The 23,294-nt window shown below is 37.5% G+C and overlaps 1 protein-coding gene across 1 annotated transcript in view; it reads right to left on the bottom strand.

The window, feature by feature from the left end:
• USH2A (usherin) overlaps positions 1-23,294 on the bottom strand; it is a 391,083-nt gene that overhangs the window by 262,875 nt on the left and 104,914 nt on the right. The window contains exon 20 of the mRNA XM_064446238.1: positions 22,371-22,601. Coding sequence (XP_064302308.1) covers positions 22,371-22,601 — 231 coding nt within the window. The remainder of the gene's footprint in view (positions 1-22,370; positions 22,602-23,294) is intronic.

Below are 23,294 nucleotides of genomic sequence, written 5' to 3' on the forward strand. Positions count from 1 at the left end.
AGCTCAGTTTCAGTGAAAGCATCACTGTTACAGATCAGGACAGAAAGGAAATAGGAAAGTTCAGTCCAACCTCTCGCAGTGGACATGCAGAGCTAGCTGTAATCTTTGAAGACAGCCTTGACCATGTGTTCATAGACAAGAAAGTCAACAGGATAAAGCTAACATGCTGGCTCTGTTACTGTAAAAGCAAACTGCGTTGTACAATCTGCAGTATGCAGAAAAGAGAGGCAAGTCCGCGTGGGAAGCTAAGAAATGTAGCAATTTTCTCTTAGAAATCACTTTTGCATATATATGACCCCTGCTTACTCTCACTAATGATTCCAAATGCACAGAAGGAAGAATTTATCATGCATACAGCAGTCACAGTCCATGGACTGCTTTTGAAAACAGATCTGGGGAGGCAGGGGGGAACCACCTGTAGCAGTTGTTCAGCATCAGCTCTTATTATTACTTCCTTTTCCTTTCATGGTGTGTCACTATAAGTGAATGGCCCAATAATCAAACAGGGCATTTCAGGTTATTTATCATACATTAAGGCCATATTCACCAAATTCACCAACCTCCTCTGTTCTGCCCAGCTTCTGTAAAGAATGTGCCATGGAAAACATGACCCAGTGCACTAAGCCAGCTGTGGAGGTTTCATCATCAATTTGTAGTCTGGCTTATTCCCAAGAATCAAACCCCTACACTCACTGTAAGAGTTAAGCACATACAGAAGCATAAAACAAAACTAGCATAGTCATGAAACAGCATTTACCTATCAGCTGAATAATCACACAGTATGAAATACTTTGAGTAATAAATACAACTCAAATCCTCCCGCTCCTCTGATTTTCAGGAAGGCAATACAGTAGTCTACAGTGGACATGATAAAATTCCTGTACTACACCCAGTAATACAGCTAATGCGACAAATACACCTTGCAGGGGATAGATATAGCCAGATATTAGATATTACGCTAAGTCCTGTGTGCAGTCGCCTACCTGGGCAACCGGGATAAGTGCATAATAATGCTGGCAGTAGAGGAACACAGAGGTAACATCTTCCTCCTACCCAGGTGGCCTAGCTGCTCCTCAGCTGAGGATTTGAGCTGAAATGTTTCACTGGGTGTCTGGATGCAAATCAAAACGTAACAAGCCAACTGATACACAAAGCAGCAGCAGCAACATCTGTTGGTGTTTCAGTGTCTTCCCATGTATGGCAGGAGTTCACGATTTTCTCATTACTCTAATCCATACCTAGAGGAAGTATAGATCTAAGTTCCAAGTTACATCTATTGGTGCAATCAGTAGAAAAGGTGATCCAGAAATAAACATGAATAAAGGCATGTCAATGGTATGAACAGCCATATAACCGAAGCTGTAAGAGCTTAAATAACGGGCACAATTTACAGAGATTCATTCTGAGGCAAATGAGCAAGTGAATAATATAGAAAACTAAAGTGACAGGAAATTGATATAGTGCACAACATTTACTAAGTACTGTCATAATTCTGTTTGACCAATGTAAGTTAAATTGCAACACTAAACAATGAATAAATTAAACTGCCAAGGATTAAAACAGTAACTTCCATAAAATTTCTCCTTGTTGCCGTCTATGCATGTGTAGTTGATTCTGTCTTACACTTGGTCTGTAAATTCTTTAGGGCAGACACTGTCAAATTTTTGTTCCTAATATAAGAGAGACATGTAAAGATTTAAAATTCAACCAATTTTATTCATCTAAATAAGAAGAGATAAGGGCAATATTGAAAACACTTCCCTTAACAATTTCTTTCACATAGCATGATGTCATTTAGCCTCCATATATTGTGATATTTTCAGGCAGTTATTGATTGATCCTATGTCATCTTTTCAGAATTTTAATTCCTTATGGGATGCTTGAATTAAAGACCACTTTGCTGTAGCCTGCCTTTGTGTTGATTTTTATATTAGTGCTTAAAACATGAGTGATTACAGAATACATGACTAATTCTGAATGATGGTAATAAGGAAATTCTCTTCTTCTGCAAAATTCACTGATAATTTTTTCTTTCTTCTCGCTCTCCCTTTCTCTTAAAGTATGAGACTTTCTGCAACACAGAAAATCATGATTGATTACAATATTATAATAGATGAAATCAAAAAGTGTGTGGTTGGACATACAACATTACTAAATATAAGACTCTATATTCTTTTGTTTCCAGTGTGACCATTTTTGTATCTTAACTGCTTGTAACACCTCTTAGAAAGACACCCATATTCAAATCAAAACAAAAAGCAATACTACTTGCCCATGAGCTGTAACAATGGCTCCAAGTCACCTTTTTTCCTGCCCCCTGTGTCGTCTGAGGATTCAAATGACAGCCATCTTAATTTAATTCCCACTGATTATTTTAAAGTTTTGCTTGCGATGCTAGGACAGCGTAAGGGAAAGGGGAAAAAATTCCTCACCTTACCCTTAACAATGCAAAAACCTTATTTAAGTGCATCTTATAGATGCACTTAAAAACACTAAATGAAAAAGCCTCTATCAAAAAAAAATATCAATCTACACTGTGTTTTGCTTCTAAAAAAGTGAACTGTGTAATTGTGGCTGTAAGGCATTGCTAGTGTAAAATGGCACAGCTATGAGAAAAGCTGGCCAACAGCTCTTGAACAGTATTTGGTGCTCAGCTACATCAGTGCAGGAACGCTGCCACTGCATCAAGCTGCTGACAGCAGGGCTTTCAGGCCCGGGGACTGCCAGTTAATCTGGATCCCAAACTGCTGTAGATAGGAAGTATGGACTATCGAGGCTGACTCCAGAGTACCCTGAAACCTCATAGCCAGCTCAGCCCTGTCCCATGGCAAGAGCTCTGGGGAGGGACTGCTTGAGAGCTATTAACGTATTTCCCCCCATGACACGCAGTAGGTATGCTGAGGCTCTGAGGTGTAGGAAGATTTCAGTCGGTGCCTTATAAAGCCAGGAGAACTGGGCATTTCCGTCTTAAAGCAACCTTGAACGCTGGCCATTTCTCAGGCTGGCTGCAGTTGGCGGGCACTTTGCAATTCCGCAGGAGTACTGTGCTGCCCTGATTTCCACCTCTGACATTTCCCTGGCCCTTTCCTGCCTATGTGAAAGGCAGAAGGTCTGGCATAAAACCAATTATGCAGTCTTTGCTTCACCCAAGTGTTCCCATTCAGCTCGTTTTTCCCCCTTAGTGCATGCAGCTCAGTAGCATAACAAAGTTTACACAGGAATATCCTTTTTTTTCTTTTTTTTTTTTAAATTAATGATGCTAACTTGACAATCTAACATGGGTTTGGATAAGTAGCTCAAATTGACATATTTCAATCACTGAATAGGAACAATTTGGGAGAGAAAAATATAAAAGATGGAAGAAAGATTAAAGAATCCTAAGGGAGGAAAATAAATGGGAGAAACACTTAAATTTGAAAGCTAGAGTGTAGAGGCAGTGTCTTTATAATACATTTCATCTTTTAAAAATACTGGACAAAACCTCCAAAACCTAATAATAAAATGTGCAAATTGGTTGTAAAGGAACTAACTGTGAATAGTGCCAGAACTTGGATGGAAGGGATGACTTTCATCCCAACATAAAACTCTCTCTTTTCATTCTACAATGCAGTAAGTCCTCCCAATAGTAAAAATTCTCACCTGCTCCTTGAATCTCCCCAACAAGGTCTTGCCCCAGTTCCACAATTCACTTAATTTGTTTCTGACTATTACCTGGGATAGCTGTACCTGCTAGTGTAGCCTTCGTTTTGTTCACCCAATTATGAAGGTTGATGGGAACAAAGACTGTAATTTGTGTAAATAGATTCCCCCTCCTCCCTCCCTGTCTCTGCAGCAAGTCACTGAACGACTTGAAAATGCATAAAATAAAATCCCCCAAGGGCTAAAACTCCACTACACCAAAATTCCCACTATTTACTACAGAAGAAAAAAAAAATCATTCTGTTAGTGCTGGCACTTCTGCTGGCAAAGTTTTATTTTTAGTAAATCAGAAACTTTTAAATTAAACCTGAATAAAAGAGCACTATTAGTTACCAAGCCTGAAAAAAGTGGTCTATATAAAAATGTGACACTATTTACTATTTAACCAGGTTTTTTTCTTTACTCAGGAGGAAATATGAGGACACACTCCATTCTAAGCATCAGTTGTTGTAACTACCCTAGGATAACAACGTTAATCCCAATTTACGTCCATGTAAGCATGGTCAGAACAAAGAATTTTAAACAGACAGGTTTAGATACAAAGTATCAGGTCAGATTTGGATTATTTCCTCTTCCCCGCCCCCCACCCCTTTTTTTTCCTCCCTGAAGTAGCTAGTGTGTTCCTTTCTGAACTCCCCAAGAATATCATTCTGTACTGTACTGAGGAGTGCCATCAGTGTAAGTAACAGTGACTGAATTAAAGAATAGAACAGCAATATATTTCTGTAGTTCCTCCCTTTGCTCAGCACAGGGAAATATTTTATGCTACAACTACTTGCTTGCACCACATTGCATAGCTTTTATAAGGCAGCAGAGAAAAACAACTTAAAAATATTCAGAAAGCAGAAGGCATGACACCCAAAAGCCTGTTTTTCCCACAACTAAAACACAGTAAAGCCAATTTTTCCAACAAAAAAAAAAGGAAGTACTTCATAAGAATACAATCAAAAAAGAAAAATCTCTTCTGCAATAACCGTAGTAACCACAATATCATTGACAGAAAGCACTGGAAGAATTTTGTAGTAGACATAGAGACCACTAAAGGAGAAGTGGAGCTGCAGAGCAGAAATTTTAGAAATCTTTGCTTATTGCAGCCAACATATTTTCAGGGAATAGCTTTGCTTTATAATCTAAAGCATAATCAGAACCAGAGAGCAAATAATCACTTCTTAACAAGATAAAGACAGGACTTTAGCAGCAGCACAGGCAACAACTTAGTTTAATAAATAAGATATAAAGCACACTATGGTTTTGCACTAAGTAACGATCAATATTTAAAATCAATGCTCTTGCAAATTGGAGCCAATGCAAAGGGGCTAGCACCAGGGTAAGGTGATCTGGTTGATGTATTTTGGATCTGCTGAAATAAATCCATTTATAGGAGCATTTGCAGGATGACTAAGTTAAAAGAGCACTGCAACAGTCAGACCTGGCTAAGGGAACGCCTACTCCTACTGTCAATATTTCAAACTGATAAAGAGCTGACGAAGTGCAATCAGTGCTGTGATGAATAAAAGAAAGCTTGGGACCATTAACATTAATGGGACACGTGTGGCTAAATGCTCATATATTGTACTGAAAATTTACCTGATGTACCAAGAGATTTTTTTTTTTTGCTTATGCTTCCCCTTTTCCCTGCACACTGTATATGATCAGTTTACAAATATTTGCAATGTAATATAAATGTCTACAATAACTTCATATGATTAATACCTCATGAGTCTCTGGAAAAAAAAAAAAAAAGAAAAAAAAAGAATTACAAAGCTCACTCTGGGTACCTGGAAGACTTGAAAATATAGAAATGCCAGTTTTATAAGCAGGGATAAAATTGGCTGACCTAGTATCTCCAGGCAGAGTGCCTCAGCCTTGGGGCACAATGACAGAGACTCTAGCACCTGCCATCTACAATGTGTATTAGGGAATGGTTAATAAACTGGTACTCTGAGAGCTTGATGAACTTTTGTGGGAAAACGGGAATGCAGATCAGCAAGTATCATCCTAAGAGCATATATATCCGGGATATGACCTGGTTCAATAGTTTTAATTTGAGCCATGGCAGCCTGGTTTGCTTGTCATCAATATTAAATACCTATCACATACCCAGCACTGTACCAAAGTTAGATGACACGGTTTTTATCTCAGCCCCCTCCTGCAAACTACCAAACACCACACAGCACCACATGGATTCAAGGGAGCAGGTTTAGGGTTGTTCAGGAGAACATGTTGATTCATATTCATATATATTTATAGCATAATTGCATGAAATGAATTAATAATTTGCTGACATAGCTATTTAATACAAAAAAGTTTGAAGAAAGAATCGGATACAAGATTTATAGCTGTGTGAAACACCAGTGTGAAGTTATTGCTATAAGGAAAATATTTAAAGCTTTTATATATGTTGTCTTTCAGCTTAGGCTGACTACTCTCAAAGAAGGTAGAATAGCACAGAGAGAACATGTTAAACAGGACAAAAAATTCTCGTGATGGGGAAAAAGACCTCTGTCTGGCAGGTTCCCCAGGCGGGGGAGTGGTGGGGGGAACCACCTTAGTACAAAAGACAAGTAAATTTCCTTTATGACTTCAAGGCTTATCATAGCTCCAAGGAATTTAACTTTTTTTTTTCTCCAAAGAGGAGAAATGTACATAATTTTACCCAATATAACATTACTTGTCCCAGTGTTGAGTCATTTGTATTATTTTCTAGCCATGGGGGCAGATGGGGATTCTATTTACTTTAGTACCTACATTATTTTAAGACCAAATGCTACATTGGAATACACTCCTACTATAGGCATCTAGAGATAAAAAGATTCACACATGCATATATCTGTCACTCCACTCTGAACTCCTGCAGTCCTAGAGCGGGATAATGCTACGGCTTAAAGTAAAACTTTCAAGCCTACTGGTCAGTCCCAGCCTTTACATACCATCTCATTCAGCCTTTGACCAACAGACTGGAAAAAAATGGTGTGTGTGACTGAACAACAAGGCTGGGATTAAGCTAAACACAGTACTGTGTCCTTGCACTATTAAACTTATTAGCAATATGAAACAAGATAAAAATATAGAATTTTAAAATTACAAGTAAATAATAGGTTGTAAACCCAAAGTAGAACAAATATGAAAGAATAAAATGTCTTACCAATAGACAAATTATTTCAAAATAACAGTTTTACAGGCCTTACTGGTAATGAAATCACAAAATGTGGAGACTGGAAGGAACTTTGCTGTGCTTAATTAGCAGTTCTACTGTATCCTCAACTTGTTCATGAACACAGTTCGAAGCACCAAGTTGCAGTCACTTCAGCACAGGCTGGCAGACACAGCAGCATACAAAAACCTGCTGCCTTCCACCTCTGGCTAGCCAGGAGATTATGTCACTGCTTCTCAGGCATGCACCTGGTCATAACAACTCACACCTTCATGACCTTAAGGCAAGAACGAGGTGCAATATGTTAACTCACATTTAAAAAAAATAAAAAAAAAAAAAAAAAGGGAAAAAATTTTAAAAATCCAGAATGCAGTTGCTTTATTTACACTCTCTGCCACAAGCACATCATCCCATTTGCGCTGCGCACTACCTGGACTCTCCATAGAATATTAGGTCAAATGTAAGGTCCCAATATTAATCTTCATGGCCATCCATGGAAGTGGTTCCAGATATCTCAAGAGTGCCCTTCTCATTATGTTGGTGACCTCCCAGAACAACTGCTGTTAGTTTCAAGGCTCACCAGAGCAAGACTAAACTCCCTTTGCAGGAAGGATAGAGGCTCTGGAACTCATTAGAGGAGCAGATCAAAATGATCACAAATTTCACAGCTTTCTCAAGACAGTTTAAAACCCTATCTACTCAGGCTTCCCAAAGTTATACATTAAAACAAAAGGGGACTAAGTAAAACTGACCCCAAAGGACCACCTGCTTGATATAAAACAAAACCAAAACAAAAAAAAATCCCAGGTTGCCAACCTAAAAATAATTGTGAGTTTAAAAATATCATTTATTGTATAAAATCACCTGTTTCCAATTTCTAACAAAGATTATGAAGTGGAATCTTATATATTTCCAAAATTTTTTTTACTTTGCTTGCACCATCTTAATAAAATTCTAAATTCTGCATATTTTCACAGCAAATAACCATAGTAATACCCAATACAGTTAAGGCCAGCCTAGATAGCAATAGTTGGTGATTACCAGACCAAAGGCCTTACTTAAATCAATAAAGATAGCTCCTGTACATTGATTACCATCCAACACTATAAAAATATAATTGCTTACCTTGAGAGCAACAGTACAAGTGAAATGAAAAGGTCATAATAGGTCAATAATTATTTAAATTAAACTTACATCTTCCTTCATCCAATGGACCAACTCTAGCATACACTGAAATGGTGGAGATTTACCAGTTTAAAGAGAGATATTAACATGTCAGCAAAGGGCTTAGCAGTAATTGGGTCAGCAATTTTAAGAAGTCAAGGTTCCAGGTTGTCAGCTTCTCCATTTATGCTCCCAATTAATCTTAAGGTATTATAGATCTTAAGTCAGTAAGCACAGATCTAACTACTTTCAATCATATCTTACTTTGGGTATATACAGAGATATGGTTATTTTTTGAAAATTTTCTACAATACAATATATCATTCTCTAGAATGTCTTTAAATTAAAAAAAAAAGTCATACAACAATTCGCTATTGAGCTCAATTAATCCTTCAGTAATTTAGTATATGACATTTCTGTCATTTCTGTCTGGTCCTTATACCAGAACAACATTACTTGGCAGGTTTGCATTTTCATTCTCATAGTTATGCTAATAGTTGCTTTCTGAATTCTCGGTCACTATACTGCATACTGCACCGTTATTTAAGGTCACAATCTTGTCCATCTATGTTTGCTTTAGGGATCATCTATCAAGTCCAATACATTTCAGGGAAAGTATGAACAGCCTGAGGGAAAGATAGGAACACTGGAAAAGAAGCGTATAATCCCATCTCATTCTGGGGATGTATCTTGAAAAATAATTCTGTTTAGAAGTATCTGTTTTCATAGTTGGGAAAGACAGCATTGTATAGCCCTAAAAACAAGGAAGGGGATTACACTTCACAAGTCAAAATAACAAACTACATATAACCAGTATCTAATCAAATACATGTTATACTCTTTAGTTAAATTTTTCTTCAATATGCACTTGCTGAAGAAAAGCACTAACAAGTAACTTGTGAGAAAGCATGCCATTCTATTGTCAAAAGCATTGCGTGTTGTTTCCTGAGGATCTCATCCAGTGACCAAGCTTACTACAGTCTGGAAACTCTGTACATACATACTATAACTAACAAAGATTTAGTCAAATTAAAATGCTGCAATTTCAACATTCTCTTTAAGTCAGTGCATTGATTAAACAAATCACTAACACTCAGATACAGAAGGTACGTCCTCCCCAGGGTCTGCAAATTGCAATGGCAGAAGCACTTACTGCTAATTTACCTCCCAGGTCCTTGACGCTATTTTTGCACATTCCCTTAAGAAAAAGAAAAGAAAACCTTTTTTAAGTGTATTTGCTTCGTGCCAAATACTTTTCCATTATTACTTTGAAGAAGTAATTTAAATCACTCTTTTACACACTTTTACACAAAAGTGTTTTGGTTTCTTCTTTCTGTGGATCAGAGGTACAAATATGTTAGCGTGTGGTTATCCTGAGGTAAAAAAGATGGAAGTCTGAATTTATCAGTGTCAGGAAATAGCTCTTTGCAGGATGTATGGCTAGAAGATGGTAGCAAAATTCTCAGTGAAAAAATACATTTGCATGGAGACTTTGCACTTTAGAAATGTAGGGGCTAAGGTGGCTCCTTCATGTAATTGGTCCTAGCCACCAAATTCTGATGGTGGGCTAGACACTAAAAAGGAAGGCAAAGAGTCTTCCTATTGGCCTCTTAATTTCCTACCACCTGGTGCCTGGCAGTATGAATTAAAAGACAATGACAACACTTTGAAGAACATGGAAGGAAGGTGATCAAGGACTTTATAATAGTGAAACTGGGGTGGGGGGGAAGAGGGGGGAAGGGAGCAAGAAACAAATCATGGATAGTGTCAAAACAGGAAAAGTATGAAAAGGCAAGAGAAACGGGGGGGGGGGAGTGGGTAATGAAATAGAAAAACAGGAGAACCTATAACCGCCAGTAAAAACTCTCCTTACAAATCCAGTTGAAAATATATGTTGCAAGTAACCACAGAACACAGTGGAAAAGCATGCACTCTATCTTTCACATAGAAACGACCATCTAGTGCAGCAGTGTCTCTAACAGTTCAGATCAGAAAGAGATTTCATGAATATTAAAGATTTTTACCCACTGACATCTGTATTAGTCAGCAATGTTCCACGATAGATATGTCTGAGATTCTCCTATGACATTGAGGTGCTTTTTAATTACTATTCAGAATAACTATATAGACCATATTAGGTCTGTAAAAGTAAACTCTCAAAATTTAGGAAATGCAAATCCAAAATTGTCTGCAAAAAGTTAATGCATACACAAATAGAGGATGAATAATGATATAGTCTACAATTATACAAACACACATTTCCCATAAGATATCTGCCTCAAGGATTTTATGATGTTCAGCAACTAAAACAGAATTCATGTAGCAAATAAGGATTTTGTGCACAGAAGCTTGTCTTATTTGATGTAGTGCTCTGCGGATGTTTAATGAAAGAGGAAGGGGAGTATGAAAAGTGAACGGACAGTTTCATAGCTAGCGCGGTTCAATGTCACTCTGGAGAAATCTGTCCCTAACTCTGCCACAAAGTTCTATTGCAGTGTGAGGCAAATCACTTAAGTCAAACTTTTCAGAGTTATTCACTTGTATGCACTCTTCATTTTCTTGAGCGCTTGCATTTAAATGCCCTGCAGAGATCTGTGGAAGTGTCAAGTATTCCAAATTGAACAGAGGTCAGTGGAAACTCTACTTTAAGGGTATGAACTACTCTGAAAACTCAGGTCCTACCTATGTAAAATTGAGCACTCAAAATCAGCATTCGGTCTTCTTTTTGCTTTATCCAAAGACTCCATTTATAAAATGAAACTAATAAGTGTTAAAGTAAATATCAATGATTACGAAGTACTCGGATACTCCAGTGAAAATAGCACAGGGAAAAAAAAAAAGTTTAAAATCTTCATTTACTTAAGAATTAGATACATACAGTAAGACAGACATCAAGCCATAAACAGAACAGCAAGAATTTTTAAAAGGTAACAGCTGGTCCATACCATACACAGAACCTATGGATAAGCTCGTTTTTATTCAGTTGATTACATGCCATCATAACACATAAAAATAACAAGGTTGGACTAAGTTCATGATGCTTATTTTAACTCCATTTCCTAAGTTCTAGATGCTTAAATTTGCAATCTTAATTTTCCTACACGTACTAGTGCAGGCAGCCTTTTTTTCTCTCCAAATTACCACATCCTGGTGATAGTTTTGTCACAATGGAATTATTCAGTCTATGATCTGATTGATTTTAGACCTTAAATACTGAATCTTAACACACGTAAATTTTTAATCCTTTAATTTCTCTATTCTGCCAGTAATTGATAAGGACAGTCGTACTTAGACAAGATCTTAATTTAATTGCCCTGAAAATCAATTAGAAGGTGAAAAGCTTCCTTATATTATTATTATGAAAATTTCCTGATCAAATTCACAATGCAATCATAATCAATGCATGACTCTTCATACACTTTCAGTCAATACATAATTCAGTAGTTGCATCTTCACTGTTTAAAAAAAATATGGGAAGGAATTTGTATGGTAAAAGCAAGCATAATTTAAAGGCTCAGTATTAGTCAAATGCAATGTCTCCTTCAAGTCATCGGACTAAATAACCCTTAATAGAAACCTAAATAAGGGCCAAACATGAGCCAGAAAGCATTAATTTCATGTGAAGTGTCTCACCAGCCAATATATAACTAAGCCGCTCTTTGCTTCATCCTTGCTGAAAACTCTCCATAGAATCCAAGGAAGAACAGATGACACTCTTCCTGTGCCTGTCCACAAACTGCTCCTCAAATTGAATAAATAAATAATCTAATACATACAAGAACTTGTCATGCTGCATCCCTTCATGTCACCCTGAGCCTCCTCTTGTAAATTAGGACCCTTTTGCCTATATACAGGAACCTTTCTTAAGGGGGTTAATAAACAGGTTTTTCTTCAATGTAATGACATTTTAAACGCTGAAGAAAAAAATGGATGAGATTTATGTGTCATTTGGAATTAAGGAAGAACTTTGAAAAGAGAGGCAGCATCAAAAATAATAGAATTCCTGCCATCCTGCCTTGGACTCACCAATATTTTCCAAGCATATGCAGTATAACTGCACCACTGAAAACACAAGAAGAGGATTTAGCATAATTAGTCTAGATTAAAACCTTTACTAAGAGTCATTGTTACTGCCTTCTGGCTCTAGCACAAACTAAAAACGTAAGTTTAGAAATATAAGACATCAGAAATTTGACGTTTATTAAAGTCAAAGATACAGGAATAATCCTGTTTTTGCTATTACTTCTCATCAAATCCCTTTCTGTAAAACCACTTCTGGTTACAAGTTCAATTATACCAGCCCATAAGAATCCTACAAAAATCCTACAAAGTACTGAAGTACTGGTGTGGAAGACCCACAATTGCACTAGCAAACAAAAGGCACTGGAAGCAGTCAGTTTTCTTTCACCTATCTCTGTGCCATCAAGTATTTGAGTTTGAGAATTTCCAGAAGCATTCGTACATTCACTTTAAAAGATGAACATCTGTTGAACTACTGTTTTCTATGCTCAAACCAGCTTCAAGTTCTTTCTTTGGCCTGTATCATTTCAGTCCTTGCTTTAACTATATAGTCATAGTTAAATGAAATGGCATCTATTTAACACAAAGTACATGGATCTCACACACGCAAAACTTCCAAGAGATGCTTGCCACCTTCCCCCGCCGCCTCTTATTTCCTTCTTTTAATAAACTTCATGCATTTGGACAGTTTCTACCTTCTAGTTTTTTCTTTATGTTTGTTATTTTCAGCACTTTTATTTCCCTTAATCTCCCTCCTACCAAGTCCCTCCATCTCACACCTTTTCTTAGCAGTGCACAAACACAAAGGGAATCCCAGAAGATGTCCTGCCTGAAGCGAAACACTGCTTCCGTAACTGTTTATTTTCAGAGACATATATGAGGGTACCCACTATCCTTGCTGCACACAGAAAAGTCACAAAGAATAGAAAGTCTCCTCGAACTCTCCTCCCCTTCTTCGCCCTTGTAAAGAGAGAATATAATTCCACCTTTGGCTTCTTCAGTGAGCTGAACTAATACATGAGAACTCCATTCTTACTGAACAAAGGCCAGACTAGATACTAAAACAAAAAATATTTTTTTTCTGCAGTCACTCTCATTAAATTCAATAAGTATTCTTTGCGCAGACCCCTGTACAGAGTTCCTATATCAAATCCTATCAGCATTTTGTCTGGAGATGAGCAAGAAAAAGAAACACCAGATATAAAGGTATGCTTTACTCATGGAAATTAATCTTGTAAGAAATAGCTTGGTACGTAAGTGGTTACACTCTCAGATTAGTTAATAACAAATACAAACTTGGTAGAGAGCAACTACTTTTATTACCCTTGACTAAACACATGTGCTTTGAAATAATTGATAAAAAAAACCTTTCTTCTGCTAATTCTTAGGTTTGTCACCTACAGAGGGAATGTCCACTACGTTTCAAAAGAGTGAATCATGTTTGCACAAAATTAACAGAAGCACAACTACAGTTGTGACAAAAAGGGACTAACTGCTGTTTTAGAGAGTACAGGTCATGTAGTATATTTATTATAATCAAAAGGCCCAATTCTGTAACTGGTTTTGCACAAGCAGACAGATGAAACTGTCTCATTTTAGTGAAAATATTACCCCTGTAACACTGGCAAGGTCAGCATCAGCTTGGCTTATTTGCTGCCTAAGTCCCTGTTGTGCATGTTCAAAAATGTTTTAAGTTGTTTTGTTCATAAAGCAGCACAGTTCTCTTTGTTGTGCTGGATCGCTCCTTTTTCTCTATACGCAGCTCCTCTTTCACTCCCTATGTCTAGGCTTCTTGGGATTCAGAAGGAAGGAAGGAATGTGTTTTTCAAGATGAAACTGTGAATTCATTTTAAGTACTAGGACAAAATTCTTACTAAAATGTCTGTGCAAACAATTCTCAGGCAGAAAAAAGGATGGTTCTACTGAAGCCAGCCACTCGATGGTGATACAGAAGATTTTTATCTTTTTTCACAGAAGATGAAGACGTGGGTTCAAACTATTCTTTTGTGAAGAAAAGAGGAGAAAGTGTAAGAAGTTGGTAAAATAATTAAAAGAATTTCAAAGGGAAGTCCTGTGGCAGCAACCTAGACAGAAATGACACAATAAAATAAGAGCTCTCCAAGAGCTCTTCAGTGTATGAATTAATTTAAAAAGTCTGAAAAATGTGCAGGACTATGAAAAGTTCCCTGACATATAACATGTGTTCTCCAAGTCAACTTAAATACTCTCTCTTCCTTTCTCTCTCCGTATTAGAAAGTATTAGAAAGTAAGAATAAGTTTTCCCACAGAAAATCTGTTTAACTTCTTTAGTTCAACATAATGAAATAAGAAGGGATGGGTCTTAAAAAGCTATGTATGGAAAAAAATGCCAGCAAAAAGACAAAGAATACATAAAGCCAAACTAAGCAAAAGATCATATTTCTCTCTGTTCCAGTTTTCTTCATCTCTTTAGGGTAAGGCTGAAGCAAACAAATTTAATAGCATTTACTGTATAGTTGTGTCTATAGACTAGGGAAACTGCAGGCTGGTCAGCCTAACCTTTGCCCCCAGCAACATTATGCAGGAGGCCATAATTCAGAAACACAAAGGACAAGATGATTTGGAACAGCCATCATGGACTTATTATGGGCAAATTGTGCCCAACCAACCTGATTGCCTTCTATGATGAAAGGACTGGGTCAACAGCCAAAGGGAAAAACATCAGGTGTTGTGTACCTTGGCTTTAGCAAGGGCTTCACCACAGTTTCGTATTGGATCCTTGCCATCAGGCTGGACAAATAGATGGACCACAGGTGGACTATAAAAGTGGGTAAAAAACTGGCTGAACAGCAGGACTCAAAGGCTTGAGACAAGTGGCACAAAGCCCCATGGGCAGTATTTGCAAGGAATTGGTACTGGGACCAATTCTGTTTAACAGTTTTATTCATTAAAATTAATCCTGGGCAATGGGATACAGTGTACTATCAAAAAAATTGCAGGCAATTAAAAAAAAAAAAAAAAGGGGCTGGGTACACTGCATCTCAGAGGAATCTTGACAGGCTGGAGAAATGGGCTGACAGAAATCTTGTGAAATTTAAAGGCAAATCAAGTCCTGCAATGCAGTTTTGGCATAAAAAAGGAGATACCTTCCAGGCACACTGGAATGAATCCAGTGGAGGGGCACCAAGGTAAATCAGAGGTCCAAAGTACATGACATACGAAAAGAGGCTGAGAGAGCAGGGTTTGTTCAGCCTTAAGAGTGGCAGGATGGAGGATATGATCTTGCCATCTTCAGTTACCTCATGGAAGGATACAAAGGAGATGGAGCCATGCTTGCTTGGAGCTATATAGTGACTAAACAAGAGGCAATGGACCCAAGTTCAAATATAGAAAATTCTGTATAGATATAAGGGGGAAAAGATTACCAAAAGGCTGGTCATGTTGAAAACTAGAACAGTACTTAGAAATACACTTGGAGGTAAAACTCAACTAGACAAAGGCTTACACAGGTCTAGCTGGACTCACTATGAGCAGGAGGCTGGCCTAGATGACAAACTAAATTATTCTGGTTTTCTGATTTAGTGGTTAAAATTCATTTCTAGCCATCTCAAATCTTATCATCAGTCATAAAAAGAAATGCAGGGAAATATCTACAGGAGAAAAATTAAAATAGAAGCAAAACTGCCCAACTCACACAATCTTCCCTCTTTACAGAAAACTGTCAGTCAGAACTCCGTGCAAAGCTCCTAAAATAAAAATTTTTTTAAAAAAAGCTCTTTTCTTCTAAAAGGTATTTGGTGACATTAACATCTTTTCCAGTTTCATTGGGTTAATCTGCGTTTATAATAGGATAGATGTTTGCATTCTTAGAGGTCACAGAATCAGTCCACTTACTCCAAAGAAGAATCAATATTTCCTAGGTTATTCTTGACAAATGCTCGTTCAACTATTCTTTAAAATCTGCAGTGTCAGAGCTTTCATTTTTTTCTCACAACAGCTGTGGTCAATTAGCCTGAATCGTTTAGAGAAAATTTCTTGTGAGAGACAATATACCTTGCTATATTTTAAGCTTATTGTGAGTGCATTGCTGCCTTATTCACACTAGATATGGAGAAAAGTTCGTTCTCTCTTAAACTACACATTTTTATGTATTTTAACACCATTATAATGTCTCCTTTTAGTCTTCATTTTTCTAAACTACACCATTTTCTTCAGCCTTTCCTCCTACATTGTGTTCAGACCTCCAATTGTGTTCATTTTCTTGATATTCAGCCATAATGCATCCCACACATTTCCTTTGGGATACTGGAAAAGGACTGTTTATTTGGTTCCATACACTAATGAAAATATTTGCGTCTTCTACTAACTATGACATGTTTGCTCAAGATTATATGGAGTGGAATTAGTTTTACATTACTGCAAAGAGACTGCACTGTGATGAAGAGCTACAGGGAGATCAAACGTTGAATGACCATAGCCATTCTCAGCACTTCTGCTCAGAACAAATGTAAACGATGCCTGTGCAGTGTTCCATGGCAAACTCATTAAGAAACATTGTTACTGGAAAGATTCTGCACTCTGAGAAATGCGTGTGTATCTGAGTCAGAATTTGGCAGTAAAAATACTAGCACAGATATATTTTTTTAAATACACCTTTTTAAGACCACTTCACGACACTAAAAATGTCATTGTAAAAAAGCTCTACTTGTAATGCTGAATATATGAACATCTTACCTCATACAGTTATTTCCTAATTATTACAGAGCTGAATTTGCATCATGTAGAGGTTGGCAAAGAGTACATATTCCAGGCAAGACCCGCTTCTTTTTAAGTGTAGTATCCAACCTCAGAAAACTTGGATTCAAAGCAAGGCCAAATACAAAAGTTTCCTCAGAGTGGACTGCATTTTGATCAATATTACATGAATAATATTCTTTAAACAAGTAGCATCCAAGCAGAATCACATTAAAATAGTAACAGCTAATTCAACTGTTTTTAAAATATCACAAAGAAATCTTTCATCCACCTGAAAAAAATAATTATTTTATCACTAAATAAGTAAAGACCTACCTTCTGACATAGATGTGTAATTGTAACTCCTGACATCAAGCTCAAATTGTATTTTAAGCTATGCATAAAGCATGCTTGGAGGACTTGTTTTGCTCCATTTCATAGCACAAATATGTATATTATTTACAAAACCCACTACAATACCATGGAACTGACAATTACATTCAATGTTATATTTGAAATAATAATAATAGGTCAGGAGGAACATAACCTTCCACACAACCATCTTGCTACTCCACGATTTCTTTCTTTTGTAGCAATTGAGTCACTCTTTACACAGCGAGCAGTTCTTACATACCCCTCAGATACACTGAGTTTCTCTTCATAGAGCCCAACTATATCTCCATATCATGGAGTCAAGAGGCTTTCTCATTCATTCATGTGTCCAACTGATTGTAGTTTCTATCCTTTCTAACTACAATAGGCCCCATGTCATCAGCTCTGCTACAGACTTTGTCTAGCAGTGGATCGGAGGAAAGACTCAAGAAGTGATTTCCATAATCCATGACTGTACTTTAGACAACTGAATTGCAGTCCTGAAACTCCTAACTCAGATGTCATTGTATCCCAGAGACATTCAGGGTTCAATTTTCAACCAGTTGTTCTTTGGGCTCAGAAGTTCATTTTTGGAAGAACTCCATAGTTTAGCATCAACAAAACCTGAAAATCAAAATTCCCCTTATCTCTCCTTAAGAGCTTAATCCAGTATACTTGCTCTAGAAAAAAAAACTATTGCACAGCTTTTTGACAGGATTTTCTATAAAGTTTAAACAGTGGCACTCTTTCTTTCTGAAGGCATAGTATCCTCAATATACTCAATAGGGTGCATGTGTGCTTTCTCAGGGAGTCATGTTTCTAAAGAAAAATGTGATCCCCCACTCTCCATAAAACAAAAATTTAAAGCTGCGTAACTCTCAGGAGATATTTGTAAGTTATGAATCCTGAGCAGAAGACAGTGCCTCAAATTAGAAACAAACTTGATCCTAAGCAGGGCTCGTTGACACAGACCAAAACTCATACATCAATGTTTTTTTTCATCCATTCAGGCACCTCAAGTCCTAACCCTCAACCAAGGAGCAAAAAGGAATTGAGGAAAATCTCTTTTCGTAACTATTATCTGTTGGCTTTTTGTTGATATTCACACCCACGCTTCAACAGTTCAGCGTATTTTCCATGGATTTTGTTCAATGATCTCAAAGGATCTTACTTGTAAGCCTTGGTATGCCTTTGCTAGAAAGTACGTGAAGACCCTAACTTCCCTGCAGAGCAAACTATTCTCACCCATTTTTAGCAGTGAAAGCCAGGTTAACATGACATCGTGTTCAATATCTTCATCCTTAGGCTTTTTCTGGACCTACCCATTAGACTCAGTCACTAAAGAGATAATACAAGTATAATTTGGATTTTAAAGATATTCAGACACTCAGCTATTTATAGTTACTTGAACTCCAAGCTTGCCTGTCTACACCCCATATAAAATAGACAGTACATCTCTTGACTACTGGAGAACCTGAAAGACAAACACAACAGTGTTACTGCAGCATTCTGACTCCAGACCAACAGCTGCATCATCACACAAGCTGTACTGATAAAGCAAACGACAGAAAATAATTAATTTGTAAAACCTTCTAGCCATTTCTAGAGGGCCGTTTAACTATAAACTCCTGCATTAAGTAGAATCTGAACTTCAGCTCCCCATCTGTTAAATCAGAATGATAGCACTTTGCTGTCTCATGGGGAAGATATGAAGCTAAACACCTGAACACCCCAACCTTCAGAGTGACGGGAGACGGATGAGTTCCTTAGCTAAAACAAGACCAGTAACAGTTCCTTCACCTGGTGGTATTTTGATAGATCTAATGAATGCTGTTGTATCCAAGAACTTCAAGGGATACGAATAAGTATTAAAAATCAAGTCTGCATCTTTTGGGAAATGATATTACAGATGCCTAAAACACTTCTTCACAGTTTGAAGAGCTGAGAAGTTGCATGTCGACAGTTCTGGCAGAAACAATCCTTTTCTTTACCTGACTTCCTTTCATCTAATGTGTACTCAGAGCACATCTTCCTGTGCAGCTGCAGGCTTTGTTACAGACAGAAGGACACTGCTTACTGTAGCCAGTGTTTATTGCCTAACTTATTTTTTTTTAAAGATGAATTTGGAAAATTTCCCAGATAATACATCTGCCCCTATTACTTGCACCTCGGAGCGTAAGGCCAGCTGGGGAGGTAGTGAGGACAACTGCATTTATTAGCAATGAATAAACTGATCTATCTTTTTCTGGATTAGCAGTGGGAGATCCCAGACACACTAAGAAGTATCTGTCTGCTGACTGACATATACAAGCTGGCACACTTTTGTGTCAAAAACGTACACAGCTGCATGCACACTAAAGCTGTTCCATCTATAAAGTACAATTGCCAACTGCTTGTCTTCAGAGGTGGGTAATAAGAGAGGGTCTCAACAACAAAAGAAGTGCAAAGTACAATTAAAGAATATTTTTCACTCCCTTAAGTGTCTTTCTAAACTCTCCTAGATTTGCTATAATTTTCCTTCCACCATGTATTGGAAGAAGAACTGACGATCTACTTAGAAAAAACAGATTTACATTTCTCAAAAACTTTACTAAGTTGTCAAGTACCTGAATTACACATTTTTAGGTACCTGTTGTGGTTTAGTTCCAGTCAGCAACTAAGCACTACATGGCCACTTGCTCACCCTCCCTCCCTGGTGGGATGAGGAGAGAATCTGAAGAGCAAAAGTGAGAAAATCACTCTGGTGGGTTGAAATAAAATCAGTTTAATAAATGAAGTTGATGATGTAATGAAAAGGAAAACAACAAGCAAGAGAGAGAGAGAAGCAAAACCCAGGAAAAACAAGTGATGCAACTGCTCACCACCCACTGACCAATGCCCAGCTCATCCCGAGCAGCAATCGCTGACCCCTGGCCAACTCTCCTGAGTTTATATACTGCGCATAACATCATATGGTATGGAATAACCCTTTGGCCAGTTTGGGCCAGATGTCCTGACTGTGCCCCCGCCCTCCCCCGCTTCTTGTGCACCCAGCAGGGCATGGGAAGCTGAAAAGTCCTTCATCTAGTACAAGCACTACTTAGCAAGAACTAAAACATCAGTGTGCTATCAACATTCATACTAAATCCAAAACACAGCACTACACCAGCTACTGGGAGGAAAATTAACTCTATCCTAGCCAAAACCAGGACAGTACCAAACAGGCGATTTAACCTGATTGTCAGTCATTGCCAGCAGATGTAGGGACAAATTGCCTAGCATGTTTTTGTTCTGCGTCATCTCCAGAAACTCAGACTAATAGCTGATCAAAAAGAAAGAATGCAATCCAAAGCAATAATAAATTTTATTTATCCACACAGCATTACCAGCCATCAGGTGCCAGTATGAAGGGAGCTTTATTTTAACATCATCTCCCAACCTGCCTGTCCAAACTCTCTCAAATCACCTCAGCCATCTCAATAAACCTTATTCAAGGCCTCAGTCTCAGCTTCTGGAACATAACTGAAGCCCAGACTGAGTCGGTACTTGGGTAGATAAGTGTTGAGCTTGCCTGGTTACAAATAGGCATGTTAACAATCCCAATGGTGCAACACCCTCATCCCCAACACTCTCAGAGACTTCTGATTAGAAGCAGGAAATTCACTAATACTCATAATTCTTTGCCTGTCTGATTAAACTGTTGAACTAAACCCCAGTGATGGGGCTGACTGGAACTTCAGTAAGAAAAAACTGCAGCTCACAATTCCTTTGGTGTTTAGATCATCACAACTGACAACAGAAGATATACATCAAAGATTTCTTTTAGTAAATATATAGTAAATGATGCAAACTCTGATCTCAGGGAAAGCATCGAGCAGTTTGGATGAGGAAAGGAGCCCAACAGCTGTTCCTACAGATTCCTGAACAAAGACAGATTTTGCAAGTCAACATGGTGTCAATATTTAACTAACACATTATCACTTATTATTATTATTTGACTATCAGTCAAGTAAGCACCTAGGAGGAAAAAAAAGGAAGTGATCTTCAACTTTTTTTCTTTTAAATCAGATTCACTGGCTGATGATAGACAAGAACTTGAATTTTGTTTTAAACAAAAACTGAATTTGCCCACACATACTTGCAAGTACCTAGATATCTTGTGCTCACATATTCTCACCAGAATTACCTGTGGTGACCCAGAAGACAAGGGATGTCAGCTACTCAGTCCTCCTCAAGTCTTTGGCATTCAATCAGGTGCCAACAATGTCGCATATTTTTTGCAGCCCTTATCTGTCTTTGCACTATCAGCATGCCATCTAACGCTTGCTCTCACTGTTACCTAGATTCCCCTTGCTGCTGTCAGTCTCATGACTTTTTATATATATATATACACACACAAATATACCTATATATACATACACACACACCCCCTTCCATACACCTTTAAATTTTTTTTTCAAAACCTTCAGCTGTCATTTCTTCTTGTACTTTTTAAAAACTAATACTTCATGCACACCAGTGTAATTTTCACTTACAGTCCTGTATATCTCAAGCATGCAACCAGGTTCGTCTAGGTATCTGCTCAAAAAACATACACTTTATATCTTTGCTTTATCAAGAAGTGAAGACATCAGCAAATTTTGAGCACCACAAAACAGGATAATTGGTCTGCCTCAATCTGAAAAATGCCCAGTTCCAAAATAAATAAATAATTTTTAAAAAGAGAGAAGATAATACCCAGCGGCCCAGAAACAGCAGACTTCTGTGAGATTGGCAGCCTTTTTTCTTTCCTTCACAAAACAAACAGGACCACAACACAAATGTTCTCAACACAGAAGCAAGCACTTTGAATGCTCGTGCAATCTCAGGAATCCTCAAAAAGATACCAAAGAAAACATGCCTTTGTATTCACCGAAAATTCATTCAAAAGTTTTTATACCAGAAGAATAAATAAAATCCACCTCATATTTACCACTAGAAAATGAGTTAAATATGCACCAACATTCACCATCATGTCAGTCTCTATGTCCAAAGGCAAGGGAATACAAATCCCACGTGTCCAATAACATTTCCCACAGGCTTTTTCTGTGAGATTCAAAATAGCCCATACATCACTAACAATCACATTATGCTTGTAAATTAAAAACTACGGATTTTACCATCAAAATTACGTAGAATGGATAATAGATGATAATAAATGGTAAAATAAATGGTAAAACAAATGCTGAGTACAATTGGTACATTTTCTAAGTCATTTAAACTCATTTACCTGTAAAGTAAGTATTGGCGGGGAGAGTGGAACTAGCAAATTTGTAATACCCATTTCCTGGGAAACGGATCCCTTTCATTACTTCTGTACTCAGTGTAGCTAAAGACGAATCCATCCTTTCCACCTGGTAGATGGGAGAAGGCCCATTAAGTTCTTCAGGTTCACTCCACTTTATTGTTACCGTTGTGCTGTTTATTGCTTCAACATGAGGGGCACTAAGTTTTCCTGGAGCTGTGCATTAAAAAAAAAACAAAAAATTATCTAGGCATCATTGTCCATAATACTTGGGAAATTATTTACTGCACATAATATAATCTTTGCAAAACATCCTGCTTCAGTTTCTGATCATCTTAAGAATACACACAGATATCCATAGAAGCTTAATTAGGAAAAAAAAAAACCAAACCCAAACTCAAAACATTCGTAACCTTTATAGGACTTATTTTCAATTCCACACTTAATGCCTTATTTGTTTATTCAGGCTTTGGAAAAATGTCTCTAGTACTATATAAAAAACATTTTGCTTCCACAATCTTTAAGAATCTGAATCGTCTTTGTAAAAAGTATATTTGTATTCCTTCCTTGATTAGCCTCTCGTGCCACACTCACTGTAGGCATGTATCTCTATGACTTTCAGCATCGGATTTGAGTGAAAGACCAAAGGAGAATCTGAACAGTTAATTAACTCTCATTACATCTCAGCAGTATGGTACATGACAACACAAGTCTTTCATCACTGAATTTATCCTTGTCAACAGGAGCAGAACAGCGATCCATCCACAATACCACAGGCCCATCAGGTTGTTTTCCTTACAGTGCGCACACAAGACGTTAGTGTATGTTGAGATAATTTTTCAGTTCAAGAAAGTGACCCTCTCTAACTTTTCTTCACCAACACCAGTGCACAGTAAGACTCCGTACAAG

The sequence above is a fragment of the Phalacrocorax carbo genome, chromosome 3 (assembly GCF_963921805.1).
Source record: "Phalacrocorax carbo chromosome 3, bPhaCar2.1, whole genome shotgun sequence".
Taxonomy (NCBI): domain Eukaryota; kingdom Metazoa; phylum Chordata; class Aves; order Suliformes; family Phalacrocoracidae; genus Phalacrocorax; species Phalacrocorax carbo.